This window comes from Osmia bicornis, chromosome 8, assembly GCF_907164935.1.
Source record: "Osmia bicornis bicornis chromosome 8, iOsmBic2.1, whole genome shotgun sequence".
Taxonomy (NCBI): domain Eukaryota; kingdom Metazoa; phylum Arthropoda; class Insecta; order Hymenoptera; family Megachilidae; genus Osmia; species Osmia bicornis.
Genome location: NC_060223.1, coordinates 996,552 through 1,016,754, shown reverse-complemented (window position 1 = coordinate 1,016,754; position 20,203 = coordinate 996,552). Strand labels below are relative to the sequence as shown.

The 20,203-nt window shown below is 50.2% G+C and overlaps 4 protein-coding genes across 4 annotated transcripts; 3 read left to right on the top strand and 1 right to left on the bottom strand.

Annotated features, from left to right (window-relative positions):
* Positions 1–4,946: 4,946 nt before the first annotated feature.
* Positions 4,947–5,852, top strand: LOC114881635 (golgin subfamily A member 6-like protein 6). Its single transcript, XM_029198469.1, has one exon. The coding sequence runs from the start codon at positions 4,947–4,949 to the stop codon at positions 5,850–5,852; it is 906 nt and encodes a 301-aa protein (XP_029054302.1).
* A 407-nt stretch (positions 5,853–6,259) lies between these two features.
* Positions 6,260–8,005, top strand: LOC114881636 (cilia- and flagella-associated protein 251-like). Its single transcript, XM_029198470.2, has one exon. The coding sequence runs from the start codon at positions 6,260–6,262 to the stop codon at positions 8,003–8,005; it is 1,746 nt and encodes a 581-aa protein (XP_029054303.1).
* A 1,738-nt stretch (positions 8,006–9,743) lies between these two features.
* Positions 9,744–13,593, bottom strand: LOC114881356. The gene is made up of 2 exons (XM_029198118.2): positions 11,264–13,593; positions 9,744–11,154 (listed from the first exon to the last, which is right to left on the bottom strand). The coding sequence occupies exons 1-2, from the start codon at positions 13,591–13,593 to the stop codon at positions 9,744–9,746; spliced, it is 3,741 nt and encodes a 1,246-aa protein (XP_029053951.2).
* A 2,082-nt stretch (positions 13,594–15,675) lies between these two features.
* On the top strand, positions 15,676–19,951 carry LOC123988078 (putative protein TPRXL). Its single transcript, XM_046286860.1, has 2 exons — positions 15,676–15,775; positions 19,320–19,951. Exons 1-2 carry the CDS (start codon positions 15,676–15,678, stop codon positions 19,949–19,951), a joined length of 732 nt encoding a protein of 243 aa, XP_046142816.1.
* The last annotated feature ends 252 nt before the right edge of the window (positions 19,952–20,203 follow it).

Below are 20,203 nucleotides of genomic sequence, written 5' to 3'. Positions count from 1 at the left end.
ATCGGGTGTACCCAGCGGCTGCCGCGAGTTTTGGTCGCGGTCCTCTTGGCAGGGGCACGTACGCCGTCCTCGGGATCGTGAGGCTCCCCGCCGTCGGAGGGCCGCGATACTCCTCGCTGCTCCGCTGGGTCTCTTCCACCCACCTTCCCAGACGGAGTAAATCATTAAAGGAATTGGGAGGGTGGAAGTCGACTACTAACTTGTAGCGAGGGTGGAGATTTCGGATGGCTATTTCTAACTGTTCGGAAACGGGTAAGGGAGGTTCTAAGCGGCGGAATATCAACTGTAGCTTGGAAAGGTATGTGGAAAGGGGTTCCCGCTCCCCTTGGGTGCGGGTAATCAGGTCTATTTTTAGGCGGTTCTGGTAGTTGCTAGGAGTATAACATAAGCGGAAATCGCGCAAGAATTCGCCATAATTGGCCCAAGTTTGGGCCTGCCCCCGCGCCCACGCTCGCGTCTCATCGGTTAGGACAAAGGGAATAGCTCGGAGCATTTCGGATTCGGAAAGGTTCTGGGCCATGGCAAAATCGGCCAATATTTCAAGGAATTCCTCCCCGTCCTCCCCGGGGGCTCCTGAGAAGGAAATTTTCCATTTTTGGAATAGTTCCGCCGCGCGTCCCTAAGTAAGTGTAATCCATGAGGTTTGGAGCTTGGGTTGGTACAGGCATCGGTTGTGACGGGAGGAAGGGATGCTGGGTTTCGGGTACCCGTTGCGGGATATGGGTGCTACTCAGGGAAGGCGGAACTACTGCTGGATTATTAATGTACGGGTTGCATGTACTTGAGAGACGGGGGAGAGAGTTAAGGGGTGGACATTGGGATACTGGTATTATTGGAGGATTGTCAAAAGGTTTAAAGGGAGGTGTAGGTAAGGGAGTGGATTGTTCGCCGGGACTTGGATCGGGCGCGAAAGTAACCCTTTCGCGCCGTTCCCCGACAGGAGGGGACTAATTGAGATCGATCAATAGGGATGGAGCAGCAGTTGGGCGGGAAGCAGAAGTTACCGTAACGGTTGTGGTGGTCGGGGTGGTGGTTGAGGTCAGGGTAGCGGGACTGAGGATGTAAGGTTAGGGGCGTATTTCGGGAAAGGATCGGTGGGAGGTTTCAGGAGCTGGTGGATCGGCCGTTTCGGGGTCAGGATCGTCCGGTTGACGGGAAGGAGGATCGGCGGTGGGATGTGGAGGGGAATCATCGACAGTCGGGGTCGCCCATGCCGTAAAAAGGGTAAACGGCAGGCGATCCCCGGCTGTATCGAGCGTCACATCCCACGGCGCGGCATCCGGGCCGTATATGCGCCGTACTTCCGCGCGAACGTACCGGTCCCGGAGATCCTCTAATTTCCCCCAAATGTTTAACCGCGCATGATCCATTAGTTGGATTAGCTTCACCACATCGAGATCACAAATGTGCTCTCTCATTACCCGTGCCTCCTCAGAATCCATTTTCGCGGTGTTTTAAACGCGTTTCCGGAAACAACGATACCAAAAAAAACGGGGGAAAAACAAAAGGGTTTTAAAGGATCCTGAAAGAAAAGAGGGATACAATAGCAAAAAAAATAAAGCAATTCGACACAACAATATCCGGCTTTATTTGCAACGTTTTTGGAAAACCCAAAATTCGGTCTTCGGTGATCGGATCTGGAAAAAAGGGGCGAAAAAAAGAAAAATGTGAACTCGAAAAAGGCTCGATAGAGTGCTCACGATCGGCAAAAGCACGGCCGGGCCTTCAATATCGGCAAATCGCGAACAACCTTTAAATTTGGGGGGACACAATAGAAAAATATATTTCGGCACAGATAATAATTCGGTTTCACTAATTTCAATAATAAGGACGGTTCGGTCGAAAACGGCGCACGTGTCAGTTGCGAAGTGTTTATCGTTCTCTAGGACGTTGAGGATCCGATTTCAAACACTACGCCGCGTTCGACCGGCGACACTTGAAAAAACGACAACAAGAGGCTCTAGGCAACGGGCACCTTCCGCGTCGTAATTTCGGGAACGTTCTAGTTTTAACGGTGAAATTAAAATTTCTTCCTCTACGCGAGAGTTTTTTGAACTGAATTTTTTTCCAGGCCCCACGTTGGACGCCAAATTTGTGACCCTTTCGGGGGTTAACTCTATACACTCTTGCGTTACACAATTCTCTCTTACAATCGTTGGGCGCCAGCCACTTGCGGTGGCAATCGAAAATTAGGAAAAAGGGGGCAGAATGGGGGTCGTTACAGGGGATGGGACTCGAGGCACTTACGTCCTTACAATATCGCGGGGGAGTACGCAAGGAGGAATATTGTGGGAGGGAAGATCTCAGGTCGGGAAGGTTCACTGGAAGTTCGTTACGTTACGCGTAAGAGGATTATTTTAGACGGGAGTGATAGGGGTCGGACGAAAGGGGTTTCGCAAAATGTAACGTGGGATAACCGGCGCGATACGCGGACACGAAAGTCGCAATCGAAGGTTGCCGTTGCCGAAACTCAACGATACCGATTCACAAACTTTATATAATTCAAGGGACTTACTTAATACTGTGCACGCCACACACACGGACTATCACACCGTTCCTCGCTCTTTAATTCGCCTCTTAATCACCTTCAAATTACTTTCGCTAATCGCTCTCTCAAAATCTCTCTCAATACGTTTTCTATTTAGATAGCCTAGGCTCAATGACGGATCGCCGTCGCTGCTGCGACGACGGGACCGTCGCGGGATGATTTTGGGAAGGGGATAGGGAACAGGAAGGGGGCCTCTTCCGGCAACGGAGTAGATCGATTATCGATTGTCGATCTGCCGGTGTTCGGGGTCGATGGGGCTAGCGGATCTCCTACAGTGGCGTGTGGGCTGAGGTCTTCGGGCTCGGCGACAGATGGCTCCGGGTGCACGTTTGTATCAGCTTCTGGGCAGCTTCGTTTATTTTTCCGAAGTCCCGCGTTGTTTTTCCTTTCTGGAAGGGTTGAAGATCTGTCGCCGGCCTCGGAGCTCCTTTTTGCGGGTGGTCCTTGTTGCCTTCTTCACGTCGCCTGCATCGGCCCGACACCGGTGGGTAGGGGAAAGGGGTAAGGTGTTGGGAGGGTTAAGGGTCATTTCTAGGTGGGATGTGAGGTGGGAGAAGCGCAGCGATTCTAACGGGGGGGCACAGGTGTCAGCACCTTAGAAGATATAGGAATATTGATATTGTTATTAAATGTATATTATACATCTAATGCAGATATAGTAATAACGATACTGTTATTATATGTACATTCATCTGTGCGAAGGGATTAGTATATTACAATAGATCTAATGTAGATATAGTAATAATGATATTGTTATGAAATGTTTATTACATATCTAATGTAGATATAGTAATGACGATAATGTTACAATCTGTGCATTGATCTGTGGACAGGGATCAGTATATTACATTATATCTAATGTAGATATAGTAATAATGATATTGTTATTAAATGTACATTGGTCTGTGGGATTAAATCAGTATATTAAATTACATCTGATGTAGATATAGTACTAATGATATTGTTATTAAATGTATATTACATATCAATGCACATATAATGACAGTATCGTTATTACCACATCTGCATTAGATATAATGTAATATACTGATTTATTCCCGCAGACCAATGTTCATTTAATAACAATATGATTATTACTATATCTACATTAGATATAATGTAATATACTGTTCCCTTCCCACAGATCAATGTACATATGATAACAGTGTCGTTATTAAGATATCTGCATTAGATATGTAATATACTGATATATTCCCACAGACCAATGTACATTTAATAACAATATCATTATTACCATATCTACATTGGATCTATTGTAATATACTGATTTATTCCCACAGATCAATGTGCATATAATAACACCATCGTTATTACTATATCTACATTAGATATGTAATATACATTGAATAACGATATCATTATTACTATATTCACATCAGATGTATTTTAATATACGGATTTAATCGCACAGATCAATGCACATTTGATAACAATATCATTATTACTACATCTACATTAGATATAATGTAATATAATGATCCCTTCTCGCAAATCAATGCACAGATAACGACAGTGTCGTTGTTACTATAGCTGCATTAGATATAATGTAATATACTAATCCCTTCCCACTGATCAATGAACATACAATAACAGTATCGTTATTACTATATCTACATGAGATATAATGTAATATACTGATTTATTCCCACGGACCAATGTTCATTTAATAACAATATCATTATTAATATATCCACATTAGATATAATCTAATATACTGATCCCTACCCACAGATCAATGTACATATAATAACACTATCGTTATTGCTATATCTACGTTAGATATGTAATATATATATAATAACAATATCATTATTACTATATCTACATTAGACATAATGTAATAGACTGATCCCTTCCCACAGATCAATCTACATTTAGTAACAACATCGTTGATACTATATCTACACTGGATACAATGTAATATATTATTACCTTCCCACAGATCAATGTACATATAGTAACAGTATCGTTATTACTATATGTACATTAGATATAATGTAATATACTGTAACCTTCCCACAGATCAATGTACATATAATAACAGTATCGTTATTACTATTTCTACGTTAGATATAATGTAGTATACTGATTCCTTCCCACAGATCAATGCACATGTGATAACAACATCATATTTCTATACCTACATTAGATATAATGTAATATAGTGATCCCTTCCCACAGATCGATGTACATTTAACAACAACATCGTTGAAACGAGCGACGCCTAGGGAGCAAAGAGAGAGGCGACCGCCGGAGAAAGGATGGCCGGTAAGGCAGAGGAAGGAGCAGAGAAGAGGAGCGGAGAGCTTGGAATGGAAGACGAGACGAAGGAAAAGAAAGATACGGAGGGGAGGGAGGAGCCCGGGAAACCGGTCAAATGGGGGAAAGAGGTAGGCCCTCGAATATAGAGGCGCTGAGAAGAGGAAGGACGCTGAGCATAGGAAGCATGGAAAATCTGGAAGAAATCTGGAAGAGAAAAAGGGATGAAGGAAGTGAAGAGGGTACGCAAAAAGGAAAAGACGAAGAAGGAAGGAAACGAACACGCGGATGGATGTTTAAAGAAAGCAATCTGACGGAACGATCACCAGAGAAGAAAAAAGAAAAGACAGAAGGTGCTGGAGGAGTTGGAGAAATAAAAGAGTTAATAAAAGATTTAGGAAGAGATCTGGGAGGGAAGATGGAAAGGGTGGAAGAGAACATGAGGGACCTAAGAAAAGAAGTGAGAGAAGAAATACAGGATGCGATAGAAAAAAGAAAGGAGGAAATAGGAGGTGAGCTCGAAAAGAAATGGGAGAGGAAGGAGAAAGAGGAGAGAAGGAGAAATATAATAATCAGAGGTACGAAAGTAAGAAGAGAGGGGATGAAAGAGAAGGCGGAGGAGATATTACAGTTGACAGGAGTAGAAAACGCAATAGAGGAGGTAAAAGAGGTAGGTGCGGGTGAAAGAGGAAAAGAAGTTAGCGTGATGTTGCTAAAAATAAAATCAAACGAGTTAAAAAGGAGGATAATGGAAAACAAAAAAGCGCTAAAAGGGAGAGAAGAGAGAATAGAAGAGGACTTAACATGGGCGGAGAGAAAGACGCAATGGATGCTAAGGAAAATAGGAAGAGAAGAAAGAGAGAAACGAAGATATGTATGGGTAGACCACGGAAAAATAAGAATAGAAGGGAAATGGTGGAGATGGGATGAAGAAAAGGGAAGGCTGGTAGACGGGGAGGGGAAGGAGTGGAAGGCCACTCAGGGAGGAAGACAGAGGGAGGGGGGAGAGGAGCAAGGGTTATAGGGGAAGGAGAAAACGGGAAAAGAATATATAAGCAAAAGAAAAGAGGAAGGAAAGAGGGAAGGAAAGAGCGAAGGAAGGGGGAGCGGCAAGGAGAAGGGGGAAGGAGGGGTGAGAGGAAGGGAACAGAAGAAGCAAACAGAAGCTGCAGGAGAGGAGAAAAGAGAATCAGGGAAGAGGAGAAAAGGGAAGTTTGGACGGTAGGATTCTGGAACTGCGCGGGAGTAAGAAATAAAGATGAGGATTTCTGGAAGACAATAAAGAAATGGGATGCGGTGGTTCTTATAGAGACATGGTTGGAGGAAAGAGGCTGGGAAAGTATGAGAGGCAGGCTACCAAAAAGATTCAGGTGGAAGGCGCAAATAGCTAGTAGAAGGAACAAAAAAGGGAGAGCAATGGGAGGGATGATAATGGGGGTAAAAGAAGAGATGCTGGGAACGGAAGGAGGACTCAGAAAAGAGGCAGAAAAGGACGGCATAATGGTAGCGGAATGCAAGGGAGGGAAAAAGAAATGGAGGATAGTGAGGGTGTATGTAAACGGAGACATGGACGCAGAGATAAAGGAGCTAAAACCATGGCTAGAAGAAATTGGGGGAGAAGAGAGGACAGTAATAGGTGGTGATTTCAACGCAAGAACAGGAGAGGAAGGGGGAGTGACAGATAAGGGGGAGGAGGATGAAGGAGGAGAGAGATGGAGATCCAAGGACAAGAAAATTAATGGGGAAGGGAAAAGGCTGTTGCAAGTCCTAAGGGAGACGGGGTGGTCGATAGTGAATGGGAGTATAGAAGGGGACGAGGAGGGAGAATGCACATACACGGGGCCCAGAGGAGATACGGTGATTGATTATGTGATAGTTGAAGAAGAAGGGAGGGAAAGAATCATAAGTCTGGAAGTAGGGGACAGGGTAGACTCAGACCACCACCCCGTGATAGTGATGTTGGAAGCGGGAAATAAGCAGGGATCGAAAACAGAAAGGGGAAGGAGGGCAACTGCGAGAGGGAATTGGACGGAGCAGGGGAGAAGAAAATTTAGGGAAGAAATAAAGTGGAGAGAAAAGAGAGACGGCAAAGTCGACGAAGACTTGGAAATAATGTTGGAGGAATTCAAAAGAGGACTGGAGAAAGGTAAAGCGGAGGGGAGGGGAAAAGAGAAAAAAGGATGGTGGGATGAGGAGTGTAAGGAGAGAAAAAAGGAGCTTAGGGGAATACTAAGGAAGTGGAGGAAGGGGCAAACGGAGGGAGAAAGTTATAGGCAGGCAAGAAAAGAGTATAACAGATTATGCGAGTATAAAAAGAGGGAGGAAAACGAGAGGTTCATAAAAGAGGTGGAGGGAGCAAAAACGGATAAGGAGGTGTGGAAAATAGTAAACAGAGAAAGAAAGAAAAGAGGCCAAACTCAAGAAGGTATAAAGGAAGAAGAGTGGAAATCCCACTTCATGAACCTACTAGGCGGAACGGAAGACAAGGTGGTGATGGGGGGAGAGAGGAAGGCGGAAGAGGAGGAGGAGAGGGAACAAGAGGAGGAGATAAGCAGGGAGGAAATCAGAAAAGCAGTGGGAAAATTAAAAGACGGGAAAGCGGCTGGAAGTGATGGTATCCCAAATGAAGTATGGAAGTACGGAGGAGAGGAGGTGATGGAATGGATATGGGAAACTTGCAACAGAGTATGGGAAGGAGAAGGATGGCCAGAAGGATGGAAGGAGGGGATAATTGCTCTAATTAGGAAGAAGGGGAGTGGAAAGCAGGCTAGCGATTACCGGGGAGTAACCCTGATGCCGACACTGTACAAGATCTACGCGGCAGTCCTAACGGAGAGATTAAGAAAAGAAGTAGAAGTCAAGGGAATGCTCCCGGATAGCCAGACGGGTTTTAGGAAGGGAATGGGAACGATGGATAACATTTATGCGCTAAATTATGTGGTAAACAGGCAAATAAAGAAAGAGAAGTGGAAAGTAATAGCATGCTTTGTCGATCTAAAAGCAGCCTTCGATTCGGCTGATAGAGGGGTGTTGATGGAGACGTTAAGGGAAAGGGGAGTAAGGAAGGGATTACGCGAAAGAGTAAGGGAAATACTGAGGGAAACCAAAAGCAGGGTAAGGACGGGAGAAGGGATGACGGACCCGTTCTGGACGGCAAGAGGAGAGACGGCACCCTAAGGTAAGGGTGCCCGCTGAGTCCATTACTATACAACCTGCTGACGGCTGACTTAGAGGAAGAAATAAGGAAAGGAGGAATAGGAGGGATCAAGATAGGGGAGAGGAGAGTGTGCACGCTAGCTTACGCCGATGATGTGGTGATAATGGCGGAAAGGGAAAAAGACATGACGCAGCTATTGCTGAGATTAGAAAGGCATTTGGATAAGAAGAGGCTGGAATTGAACAGGGAAAAGTCAAAGGTGATGAGATTCAGAAAGGGAGGAGGTAGATGGAAGAAGAGAGGCTGGCTGTGGAAAGGGAAGAAAATGGAAGAAGTGAAGAAATTCAAGTACTTGGGATACACGTTCAGAAGAAATAGGGGAAGTGAACTACATGTAAAAGACAGGGTGAGCAGAGCAAGTGTGATAATGAGACAGGTGTGGGGGATCGGGAAAAGAAGGTTCGGAAAAGATTGGAAGAGAAGGATATGGTTATGGAACAAACTAGTTTGGACGGTAGTCGCATATGGCGCAGAGGTATGCGGGTGGAGAGAATGGAGAGAAATAGAAAGTTTGCAAGAGAGGTCTCTGAGGTGGATTCTAGGAGTGGACTGGTGCACGCCAGGATACATGTTGAGAGAGGAACTGAAAAGATCGAAGTTGAGGGTCAAGACAGGAATGCTAGTATGGGGGTTCTAAGAAAGGATGTGGGAGGGAAAGGGAGGAGAAATGACAAGGAAATGTTGGGAGGAAATGGTCAGGGGGGAACAAAGAAGAGCAGTTAAAAACAAGTGGGAAGAGGAAAGAGAGAAATTTTTTGATCAAAGAGGAATAGACCAGGCACAACTAGAAGTAAAAAGGAGAGGAGCTGAAATGAGTTTTGAAGAAATAGAAGAGACGGATTTACGGAAACAAGCGGAGGAAAACTGGGGAAGGATAGTGATATCGAGGTATAACAAATGGTACAGAGTGATAAAATGCGATGGAATTCCAAAGTATTTAGAAAAAGGATGGAAGGAAGATAGATGGAGAAGAGTAGCAAGGTTTAGGCTGGGAAATGAGGTAAACGAAGCCAAATATTGGGAAAATGAGGTGTTTCGAGGAGGGCGAGGAATTCCGGGAAGATCCGTTTAACAAAAAAAACTCCGTGAAACACTGTTCGAGGTTTTCAACTAAATGGTCAGTTTATTATAAAATAGTCTTGAGGTAACACAACAAAGGAGGACGTCCGTTACACCTTGCGAGCGTGTCGCACGGAAAATATCACAATGGTTGTTCTCCGGCACGTCACTCGAGGTTAACCAAAAAAATGCGCGTACAAACTCGTGAAGTTCCGCAGAGGTGACCGATGAGGTTATGAGGCGTGAATATCACCCGTGCACGTTCCAAACGCGAGGTCGTCGAAGACGCAGTGCTCGCGTCGACACGTGGCGCGGTTGAGAAAATCGGAAGACCGATTTTCTCCCGAAACTCCCGCTGGTAACGGTTTACGAGGTCACCCATGATTCGCTGAGGTACGACGAGATAAGAGGTGTCGAGGTAGCCGGTTTTTAATCCTTCAAACACTTGGAAAACTCAGAATATTCGAATACTAAGCGCAGTGCGATGTATACGTCGCCATTTACAAAACACGAATGGCTACGCGGTACGCGTCGTTCGCACGAGGAATTTTAGTTCCCGAAAGAGAACGAGGGGTGGCAGCACCTCTCGGACGGGCCCCGCGTGACGATGCGACCCCTTATACGCGCGTTCACTCAACATTACCCGCCCGCCTTCGACGACCCCGTTGTCGAACCATGAGGAGAGGAGACCTTGACGTCGTGGGTTGGTAGTACCGCCAGCTTCGTAATGGGCCGCTGTAGAGTGGAGGACGCCGTCTTGAGGGTAACCACCCTAGTGAGTCCGTCCTTCCCTGGGTGTAGCTGGAGAATCCTGGCGAGGGGCCACTTCGATGGCGGTAACCTCTCATCCGTGAGGAGCACCAGCGAGCCCACCTTCAGCTCATGCGAGGGATGATGCCACTTAGAGATGGTCTGATAATTGTGGAGACACTCAGCCGCCCAGCGCGTCCAAAAATGCTGCACCTTCTGCTGGATAAGCTGCCAGCGAGATAACCGGGAGGAGGCTAGAGAGGCGAGAGAGGGTTCAGGAACAGAGGTGAGAGCGTCTCCAATGAGGAAGTGTCCAGGTGTCAGAGCGGAGGGGTCCTCAGGATCCTCAGTGAGGGGACAGAGGGGTCGAGAGTTGAGGATAGCCTCTACCTGAGTTAGTAGAGTGGTGAGCTCTTCGAAAGTGAGGAGCGTGTCTCCGATGGTCCGCCTGAGGTGATGCTTGACTGAGCGGACTGCGGCTTCCCATTTTCCTCCGAAATGATGGGCGGCTGGAGGGTTGAACACCCATTTGGTCCCTTCGTTGGTCAGTCGTCCGGCCAGTTCGTGGAGCTCCTTCGAGGCGGAGGAGAACAGGCGGCGTAGTTCTGCGTCGGCGCCTTGAAAATTGGTGCCGCAATCACTGAATAGGGTCTGGCAGATGCCGCGACGGCTGATGAATCTCCGATAGGCCGCGAGGAACCCATCTGAGGAGTAATCCGAGACCAGCTCGAGGTGGACGGCCGAGGTGGCAAAACAGACGAAGAGGGCAATCCATCCCTTGAAGGTTTTTGCTCCTCTCCCCTTCCATGTGCGGAGAATCACCGGTCCAGCGTAGTCCACCCCGGTAGTGAGGAAGGCCCTGGCCGGTGTGACCCGTGAGGGAGGTAACTGGCCCATTAGTTGAGCTGCTCGAAGGCCCCGGAAACGTGCGCATCTCACGCACCTGAGGATGTGCGCCCTCACCGGGGCACGGCCGCCTAAAATCCAGTAGGATCGCCCGAGGTGAGCCAATGTAACTTGCGTACCGCCATGAAGGGTACGCAGGTGAGCGTCCTTGATGAGGAGGCCCGCCAAGATTGATTCCCGGGGAAGGATCGCCGGATGTCGAGCGTCAGAGTCCAGAGGTGCGTGATGAAGTCGGCCGCCAACTCGGAGGATGCCATCATGGTCAGCAAAGGCGGTCAGTCGAGAGGGGATGAGCTCGAGGGAGGGTTCCGCCATTGAGGAGAGTCCGTAGCTCAGAGGAGAAGTGAAAGCCTTGAGTGGCTCGCGTGAGGGAAAACTGTGCACGTGCGAGGTCCTTCGGAGAGAGGGGATTGTTCAGTGAGAAGTTCGGTAATCGCCAGAAGCGCGCGGCTGCCCTGTAGCACGTTGCAACAACCCTGAGGAGTCGAGGGAGGGAGGAGCACCGTTCAAGAAGCCGCTGGAGGAACGGATGTTGTTCCACGGTGGCAACGTGGAGTACCTTTGGTCTTTCTTCCATGGCTGCGTCTGGATGAGGAATTGGCTGTCCCGTCGGCCACTCATGAGGAGATGCCCGTAACCAGTCCGGTCCCGTCCACCACAGAGCATGAGTCTTCAACTGGGTTGGTGTTAGACCTCGGGATGCGCAGTCCGCCGGGTTGTCTCGCCCGGAGATGAATTTCCAGCGAGCGCCGGGCAAGGCGTCTTGAATTGCTCCGACTCTATTCCGCACAAACTCCTTCCATCTTGAGGGATGATGGCTGATCCAAGTCAGCGCGACCGCCGAGTCCATCCAGAGGTGCACCGGTGCCGAGGAAAGCTCGAGGGTATCCCGGACATACTTCGCAAGCTTCGCGAGGAGGAGAGCGGCCGTCAATTCTAACCGAGGGATGGTAAGCCTCTTGAGGGGTGCCACCTTGGTTTTGGCGCAGACTAGCGACAGGGTTGTCGGCGATGTAGAGGACGAAATCCGCAGATATACAACCGCGGCTAACGCCAGTTGTGAGGCGTCCGCGAAACCGTGTAGCTCAACTCGAGCTTCCGGGGTGAGGTTGACCCAACGAGGAATGTGGAGGTCCGAGAGGTCGTGTAGTTCGGTTCGGAAGGTAGTCCAGCGGAGAGCCGTGGAGGGAGGGAGTGGTTCATCCCATCCCAGCTGTTCAAGCCACAGCTCCTGGAGAAGAATCTTAGCCCGTATTGTGAGGGGGGCGAGGAATCCGAGTGGGTCGAACAGGCGTGCGATTTCAGAGAGGATGGTTCGCTTCGTCACTGCATCTCGAAGGGTCCGGGCAGCGGAGAACCAGAAGTGATCCGCTAGGGTCTGCCAGGATAAGCCTAAAATCTTGGTGGAGAGGTCGGAGAAGTCCAAGGTCGAGCTTGAGGTGTCGCCGTCTCCGGAGATGACCTTGAGGAGCTCAGGACAGTTGCTGGTCCATTTTTGAAGAGGAAACCCGCCCGCCATACAGAGCTGAGTCAGCTGAACCGCAACTGCCTCGGCTTCCTTGGCTGTGTCGCCTCCTCCGAGAATGTCATCCACATAGCGGCCCTTGAGAAGTGGAGGCACAGCGAGGGGGTACCGGTGACCTTCATCGTGCACGAGTTGCAGCAGCGCCCTTGACGCCAAGAATGGATCTGATCGCGTACCGTAGGTGACCGTGGTCAATTGGTAGCTAACCGTCTTCCCTTGAGGGTCCGACCAGAGGATACGTTGAAGGTCCCAATCGGCTGGATGTACAGCGACTTGCCGAAACATCTTTACGATGTCCGTGGTGAACACATACCGGAACCGTCTAAACCGCAAGAGGACGTCCGAAATATCTAATTGCAGTTTCGCATCTGCATGCATGAGGTCGTTGAGAGAAGTCCCGGATGAGGTGGCACTGGAGCCGTTGAATACGACCCTCAGTTTCGGCTGCGAACCCTTAGAGGTTAAAACCCCGTGATGTGGGAGGTAAAAGATCGTGGAGGTGCCCAAGGAGGATTCCGAGGCTGGTTGCATATGTCCGAGGTCTTCGTACTCCTGCAGAAACTGCTTGTAGAGGCGTCCGAACGCCTGATTGGCCGTGCAGCGCCGTTGAATCCGTCGAAGACCTCGAAGAGCCGTCTCGTAAGAATCCCCGAGGTTAGTCCGAGGTCCCAGGAGAGAGAGTCGCACCACGTAGCGACCGGAGGAGTCTCGAGAATGAGTGCGAGAGAAGTGTGCCTCGCATTCTTGCTCTTCCGGAGTGAGAGCGTGCGAGTGTTTCGAGGGAACCTCCTCTTGAATCCAAAAATTAGTGAGAAGCTCGTGGAGCTCATGATCAGCTGCTGCATGGAGAGCGACCTTCTCTCCGAGAGGCGATCCGGTGACGAGGGGTCCGAGAATTACCCATCCGAAGATGGTAGCGAGGGCGATCGGTGCGGTCTGGTCAACCTTGACCATTTCCGGCAGGAGGAGCTGGCCGAACACATCGGCTCCCAAAATGATATCGATGGGGCCGGGAACGAGGAAGTCCGGATCAGAAAGTTGCAGTCCTGAAAGATGAGGTAACCGAGCTGAGGAAGCCTGTACGGACGGAAGCGTGGCGGTGACCCGAGGCAGAACATGAGCAGCAACTGGTAGCGAATTGTCCGAATGTAGCGCCCGCAGGTTGATTGATACCACTCCTCGTGTCCGGCCGGAGCTCCTTCCTCCGATGCCCAAAAGGGGCAACTGCGGTGGTATCTTACGTAATTGAAGAAGAGCAACTAACCTTTCCGAGATGAATGAAAGCTCCGAACCGGAGTCCAGGAGCATCCTAACCGGATGCGTCCGGCCATGAGGTGCGACGAGGAGAGCCCTGGCGGTGGCGAGGAGTACCGTTGATTGGAGGAGTGCCGATGGCGGTTGTTCGTCCTGGAGGAGTCATTCAGAGTGCGGTGGGGAGGTCTCATCCAGGTGGTGATCCGCCGAGGAGCCTGGATCTTCAACTGAGGCTTCCTTCACTGAGGTGTCCACAGCAGCTTGGTTGACGGCAGCGTGGTGGGCCGTGGCCCGAGGGACAGCCGGAACAGGGGTACCTGAGGGAATCCCTGGCCACCCACTGTCCTTTGGACGGTCTTCCATAGGGTGAGCCGGGACGTGGATAAGGGTGTGGTGCTTGTTGCCACACGTGCGGCACCGTCGTTCGCTGCGGCAGTTCAGAGCACCGTGCCGACCGAGACAGTTGTAACAGAGGCGATATTGAACGGCAACCTTGCGGCGTTCCATCACCGGGAGGCCGAGGAATTCCGGGCAGTCTGTGATGTAATGCCGCTTCCCACACATATCACACAATCCATCCTTGTAGTTGGGAGGGAGCTCGGAGGTGTGAAGAGCCCTGACGGCTGGAGCGGTAGTTGGACGTGAGGGAGTCCGTGCGGAGGCGAGAGGGGGCCTGGAGGCGGCCGGCTGACGTCCTGAGGTGATAGGAGCCTTCGAGGTTTGCGCTTCTTCGCTGGAGAGCTCGAGGTTCTCCCGTGCTCGGGCTCGTCCCATGAGGAAATCCTGGAGGTCCTTCCAGGAGGGATGCTCAGGCTGGTGCCCGAGGTGGCTTTCCCAAGCCTCGCGGGTAATGGTATCCAGGCGGCGCACAACGAGGTGAACCAGAATAACGTCCCAATTTTCGAGGGGAACGGCGAGACCCTTGAGGGCATCCAAGGACTCCATAACCTCGGAGAGGAGACCGTTCAGAGCCTGCGACGAGCGAGGAGGGAGAGGGGTGCTGTTGACCAGCCGGTCCACTTGTGCCGAAATGAGGAGCCGCCGATTCTCGTATCGCCGCGTGAGGGTCGCCCAGGCGCGGGAGAAGGCCTCACTGCTAACTGGGATATTGGCCACGAGGCCCGCCGCTTCTCCGGAGAGGCTGGCCTTGAGGTAATACATTTTTTCCACCGGGTCGATGTCCGGGCACTCACCCACCATCGACGAGAAGAGATCCGAGTAGGGCCGCCATTCCTTATAACTTCCCGAGAACGTCGGCAGCTGGATCTTTGGGAGGGAGCGCCGCGCCCCTCCTGAGGAGAGCATGAGGGAGCTCCGGCCGAGGCGATCCGCTTTGTGAGGGGAACTCTCCTCCCGTTTTTCCCGTAAGGTGGTAATGATGGACTTGGCGGCGGCGTAGGCTTCGACGGCGGCCACGTATGTCTGCTCCTTAAAGTAGGGGTAGTCCGTGAGGCCCTCAACCTTCGCTTCACAAAGCCGGTCGTGAAGCGTCTCGAATTTTGCGAGGTAGCTGTCTAGGAATTCCTCCTTCTGAATTAGAGCGGAGAGGCAATAATCTTCGTAGGCGCCTTCCCGGGCGGCCTTTGCCATTGATTTAATGACATTGAACCGCGACACTTGCAAGTCGAACTTTCCCTTTTCCGGTTTCACTTCCGTACTGCGACGTCAGTGATTCTTACAATTTCGCGACCCCTGCGGCCGTTGATGCATTTCGCCGCGCCTCACGATTATGTGGATGCTGAGTGCTAGGTCTCCTACATTAGTGTATGTGTACGCGATCCCCTTGTGCCTCCCGCAATTTGTGCGATTCTATAAGTGTAATGCAAGTGTACCAGTGCTACGAACCCGTTACACTAATGCTCATGATCGCAAGTGTGCCTGGCGACTATTCCGTGGCTGCGAGGATTGCTCTTCTGTCAGCCTGGTTCTGGATTTCTGCCATTATCCTGGGACGACTACGGGGCCGTCTTGCGTCGCGTGCCTGGGCCGCTTGATCGCCCGACCCCATTAGCGTACACTCACCGAGGATCTCGAGTGCTATGGCCGCTGCTGATGCCACCCCCCATTTTGACGACTGGCCAACCCTGATCTGTCTCATCGAATCAAAAATGGCATCCCCTCGGCCTGGCCTGCAAAATGAGAACTGTGATGCGGGGCTTCGAGGTTGTTGGATACGACGAGTCGTTCACTGCTGTTACAATGGTACGTCATTATCGCGCAGAGAACCTAAGATGGGGTAAGTCCGAATTAGGAAATTCAATTTAAATTCCAGTCTCGAGTCAGGTTCCAATATCAGCTTTAGATAATGATAACTGATTGATTGATTTATTTATTGATTAATTAACTAATCATTTAACTTACTAAACGTATTCCCGGGCAATTTGGCTCGTTGCCTGTCAGACACAAATTGGCAATGGCTTCCGGAAGCGGTCGCTTGCACACCAAGCATCGGGCGGGTTATCAGAGGGCTGCAAACGACTATTTTAATATTAAAAGGAAAAGGGAAGGAAAAGGGAAAGAAAAGGGAAAAGGGGGCAAAAAAAAATAAATAAATAAATAAATAAATAAATTAAATTTTTTATCTTGCGTGACTGAGGACAGCCTCAAATACACTTATGTCCAATATATGTTATCTGCGATCTTATGCTTCGCCTGCCTGATTAAACTATCACCTGTATTCGCCACAGCCTCCGCATGTGTTCTTGAGCTCTTGTCACCTCTCCCCTTTTGGCCGTGAGTAAACTGGACGCGGAGGAGTTTAACTCAGGATTTTCCACACGTATGTGGACCTATGCGTTGAGTTCTAACCACTCCCAGTCTTCTCCCAAACACCCTTTCCCCACACGCAATTGTACTCTCTATTCGGTGCTTTAGCTTACTCAACATCGTTATTACTATTTCCTTTTATCACCGCCCTTAAAAACTTTAGCTGCCGCACCTAAATTAGCACCCCATTTTTCCTAATCAATTCGATACATCTTCGTTTCTTTATTTTTCACGCCTATGCTCGAGCGGGGTGCCGGTCGAGACCTTTCGAGCGCAGTGCGCTTGCTTGGGCGCATGTGCGCCTTCGCACGGGTCGCCCTCCCCTTCTTGTGCTTCGAGTCATGTCGACGCGGACATACGGGACTGGAAGGAGGTGTAATCTCTACAACGATTGCATCGCACTTCACTGTCGTGCTTACTCGCCTGCCACGTGGCCGTTCATTAAGTTCGAGACCCTGCAGGGAGCTTTTAAACCCTCCAAACGTACTTGCTCATCAACACATATCCTGCTTGCTCTCTCATGTGCCCGCCTGGGCCGTGGCTTGCCCACTCACAATGCTGCTCTGTTTTCTCTTTTTTTCCCTCTCCCCTTCCCCCCTTCGCCTGTCGGCTTCTGGTCACGTCTCCACGCTCTCCCCCTTACTCTACCACACTCTCGCCTTCTGCACCCCCTCTCGCCCCTGCGTTCTGCCACACACGCTTTGTCCTTTTGCTTCTATTTCAGTCCTCGCAACCCGTGACTTTCGCGGTTCTCAGCGTCCTGCTCGCTTCTCTCCCTTTGTTTGCCTTCTTGCACTCTCATCCGCCTTTTTTCCCTCCTCTTTCCTCTTCACTCTCTCCTCACTGCTACCGTCCTCGCTTGCACCCTTTCCTCTCTCTTCCCTCTCCTTTATATTTGCATGCGCGCCGCTACACTCCATGGTTCTCTCCATTCATTTCCCTACAACGCCTTTGCCTTCCTCCCTAACACTTACTCCCCTCCTTCTCTTCTATCCCTCCCGCCCTCTTACTTCACCTCTCTCTGGTCGCGCCTGGGTCGTCGATTGACCTTAACCGACTCTCTGCTCACAGTCTCCGACTGTCTTCGACACTCGACACTCTGCAATCGTTCGCCGTGATCGGGCGTTCACTCGCCCCTCCTGCTCCCATTTTCGCTGATCGCTGTGTTGCACGGGCTGTGCGGGCTCTTCTTTCTATACTGCATACCCTTCTTTTATTTTGCGTTTTCTAATCATCGCGGCATAAAGTTGAACTGACCGGAATCAGGGATAACCGCGGATAACGTTAGCTGTATGCAGCGACGGACAAGCTTTTCGTGAGAATTATAACCAGTGGTGCTGCGGACAAATCTGAATTGTAACAACTGTGTTCAGTGAAACCTGCCAACAGTGATAACTTTAATCAAGTGAACCAAGTGAATTAATCCGCGCTAGTAAAATGCAATGGCGCAGCTTAAGCTCACCTCCCTCACACCAGACGGGCGATTCAGCCAACTCTCAGCAAGCAGGGCAGACAACATCTTCGAAGGCAAAAGAACACGGCGAAGCAAACCTCAGAATGCTAAAGCTAGCACCGACTCGCGCACCCATAAGCACGTACTGGGCAGACTGTGGAGAATCTGTGACACGGACTCAGACCCTGCGAATGTGACGGGCAATTGCGACCGCAATAGCAACTCAGATGACGACGTTATCATACTAACAAGGGACATTACCCAATCGACACACGCCGATTTTGATGTCCTTTGAGTATGATATAGAACTCAAAAAAATATTTGACACGTATTTTTTTTATCGGCAATCGTCGATGCTGAAGGGGTGAAAAAAATGACAAAAATAGATTATTTTTCAATATATTTTTTAAACAAATAAATTTATCAAAAAGGTGGCTTAGAAAAATTTGCTGTTCAAAAACACACAAATTTAATTTTTAATTTTTCGCCTACACCTAATAGTTTCTGAGATATTCAAGAAAATATGTTTTGCAACCCCAACTTGGAGGGCTATTTTCATCCCTTCAGCATGAACGATTGCCGATAGAAAAAAATGCGTGTCAAATATTTTTTTGAGTTCTATATCATACTCAAAGGGCATCAAAATAGGCGTGTGTCGATTGGGTAATGTCCCTTGTAAGTCCGGAAACCTGTCGGAACTTTGAAGCGAGCTTCGAAACCCAGTCCAGCAAGGCAAGTAGGGCTCGTTCAAGTGGCGCACATCGACAAAGAGCGCTGACGCCCAGCTGCACGAGTCAATCCGTCGCCTATAACGCTACAATCGACAAACATCAAACCACTCCACGTAGGAATTCTGGCCGCGAGCGCGAAGGCAGCAGAGCAATGGCGCGATCTCCAACGAGGCGGTCCACTTTCCGCACAGTCGCGCAGGTGCACGCGTCTAATGATCAGCCCCCGAACATAGCAGCGAATAATCGTGTTTCTCCGCCTCACCAGACGCCCCGGCACGAAGGATCTACTAACGCACGAGCCAACGAGTCCAACGAAGCAAACAACGACTGTTCTCCCGCCCCTCCTCGCAACTCTCGAAGTTTTTCAACGACTGGAAGTGACGCTACTTTTCAGAGGCGACAGAACAGTACGAGCTCGAGCCTACAATGGGAGCGCTTCGATGCCGAGCAGGTCTGCCTGGACCTAGGCAAGCTGCTTGGCGACGAGGTGTCACTTATGCCTGTTGCAAGCTTTTCGCCGGCACCTGCTACTGCACTCGCAACCCCGGCAAGCGGACGTAACAACTTGCGGCATGTCGCTCTCCCGCTCTCGCCTCGGGTGGTGCTTACCAGGCTTGGCAGAAAGCCCCGGAGCGCCGTCTCCCCCTGCTTGTGTCAGGAAATCAGCACAGCTGGTAAACACTGCACATACACCCTCCCGTCTCCCTCCTCTTCATACACTGACTCCGACTGCGCCTCGCCGCCCGTATCACCGTCGCTACTGTCACCCTATTCGCTGGCTGCTCTGCATCGGCGCTTGGACACACAATCTCTGGATTCATCTGCTGCAGCGACCTCGCTTCCACCATCTCCCTCCTCATCACACGCATCGCTGCCGATATCAGCAGGGCTGTCCCTCAGTAACGCCGGCAGCATCCTATCGAGCCTCTCGTTCAGCTCGAATGATGATAAACGAAGTAGAAGGCTCTCAGGCACGGACAGCAGCAACAACAACGGCAATGACGTCCCCGACAGCTCCAATCGATCGGGTGGCAAGCTCTGCCGAGAGGGTGTTCAGGACACAATTCCCACCTTCAAGCTGCACGACTTTTCGCCTCTCTCCTCCTCCTCCTTGTCTTGCATTTTTGCCTCATCAGAAAATTCGGCTGCTGCTTCCCTCTCTGCACAACAAGAACTGATGAAACCAGATGCAAGTCCAGCAGAAATAGGCATGCTCAGCGCACATGCTTGCAAAAAAACTCTCTCAACCCTTCAAACCTCCGAAACTCCTAGCGTAACGAATTCAGCTAAGCAGGACAGCACAGCTAGGAAACAAAAGTGTCGCCTGGGACCCAGCAAACCTGGGGAAAACGCTCGTGCACCTGCATCCACCCCTACCTCCTCGACATCTCCTGCGGCCTCTGTACAGCAGATCTGGTTGTCTCCACAGCCGTCAACAACCGCATCTCTTGCTCCCACCTGAAGGGAGGCGCAGGTCTTGGGAAATGGCAACAGCACGGTAGAAAACAGAAGCGTGGTAGCTTCGCCCGATGCCTCCTCTTCCCTGCCAGCTGAACCGGGTCCTGCGGCTCTGGGTGTTGGCGTTTCCTCCGGCGTTCCTGCAGTCTCAAGGAAACACCCAGGGGCTATCAAACGGGACTCCACCGTAGTAGTCGTCAGATCCCGTAAACTACTTGGATACAGAGAAATGGTTGGCACTGTTAGGTGCCGACTC

Bases quoted from the DNA above. Each gene is read 5' to 3' on its own strand.
- LOC114881635 (XM_029198469.1), top strand. From the start codon at position 4,947: ATGGGGGAAAGAGGTAGGCCCTCGAATATAGAGGCGCTGAGAAGAGGA.
- LOC114881636 (XM_029198470.2), top strand. From the start codon at position 6,260: ATGGGGGTAAAAGAAGAGATGCTGGGAACGGAAGGAGGACTCAGAAAA.
- LOC114881356 (XM_029198118.2), bottom strand. From the start codon at position 13,593: ATGCTCCTGGACTCCGGTTCGGAGCTTTCATTCATCTCGGAAAGGTTA. The intron at 11,155-11,263 runs GTGCTCCTCCCT...CTCTCTCCGAAG, and splicing joins CTCCAGCGGCTTCTTGAACG to GACCTCGCACGTGCACAGTT.
- LOC123988078 (XM_046286860.1), top strand. From the start codon at position 15,676: ATGAGAACTGTGATGCGGGGCTTCGAGGTTGTTGGATACGACGAGTCG. The intron at 15,776-19,319 runs GTAAGTCCGAAT...CATCTGCTGCAG, and splicing joins CGCAGAGAACCTAAGATGGG to CGACCTCGCTTCCACCATCT.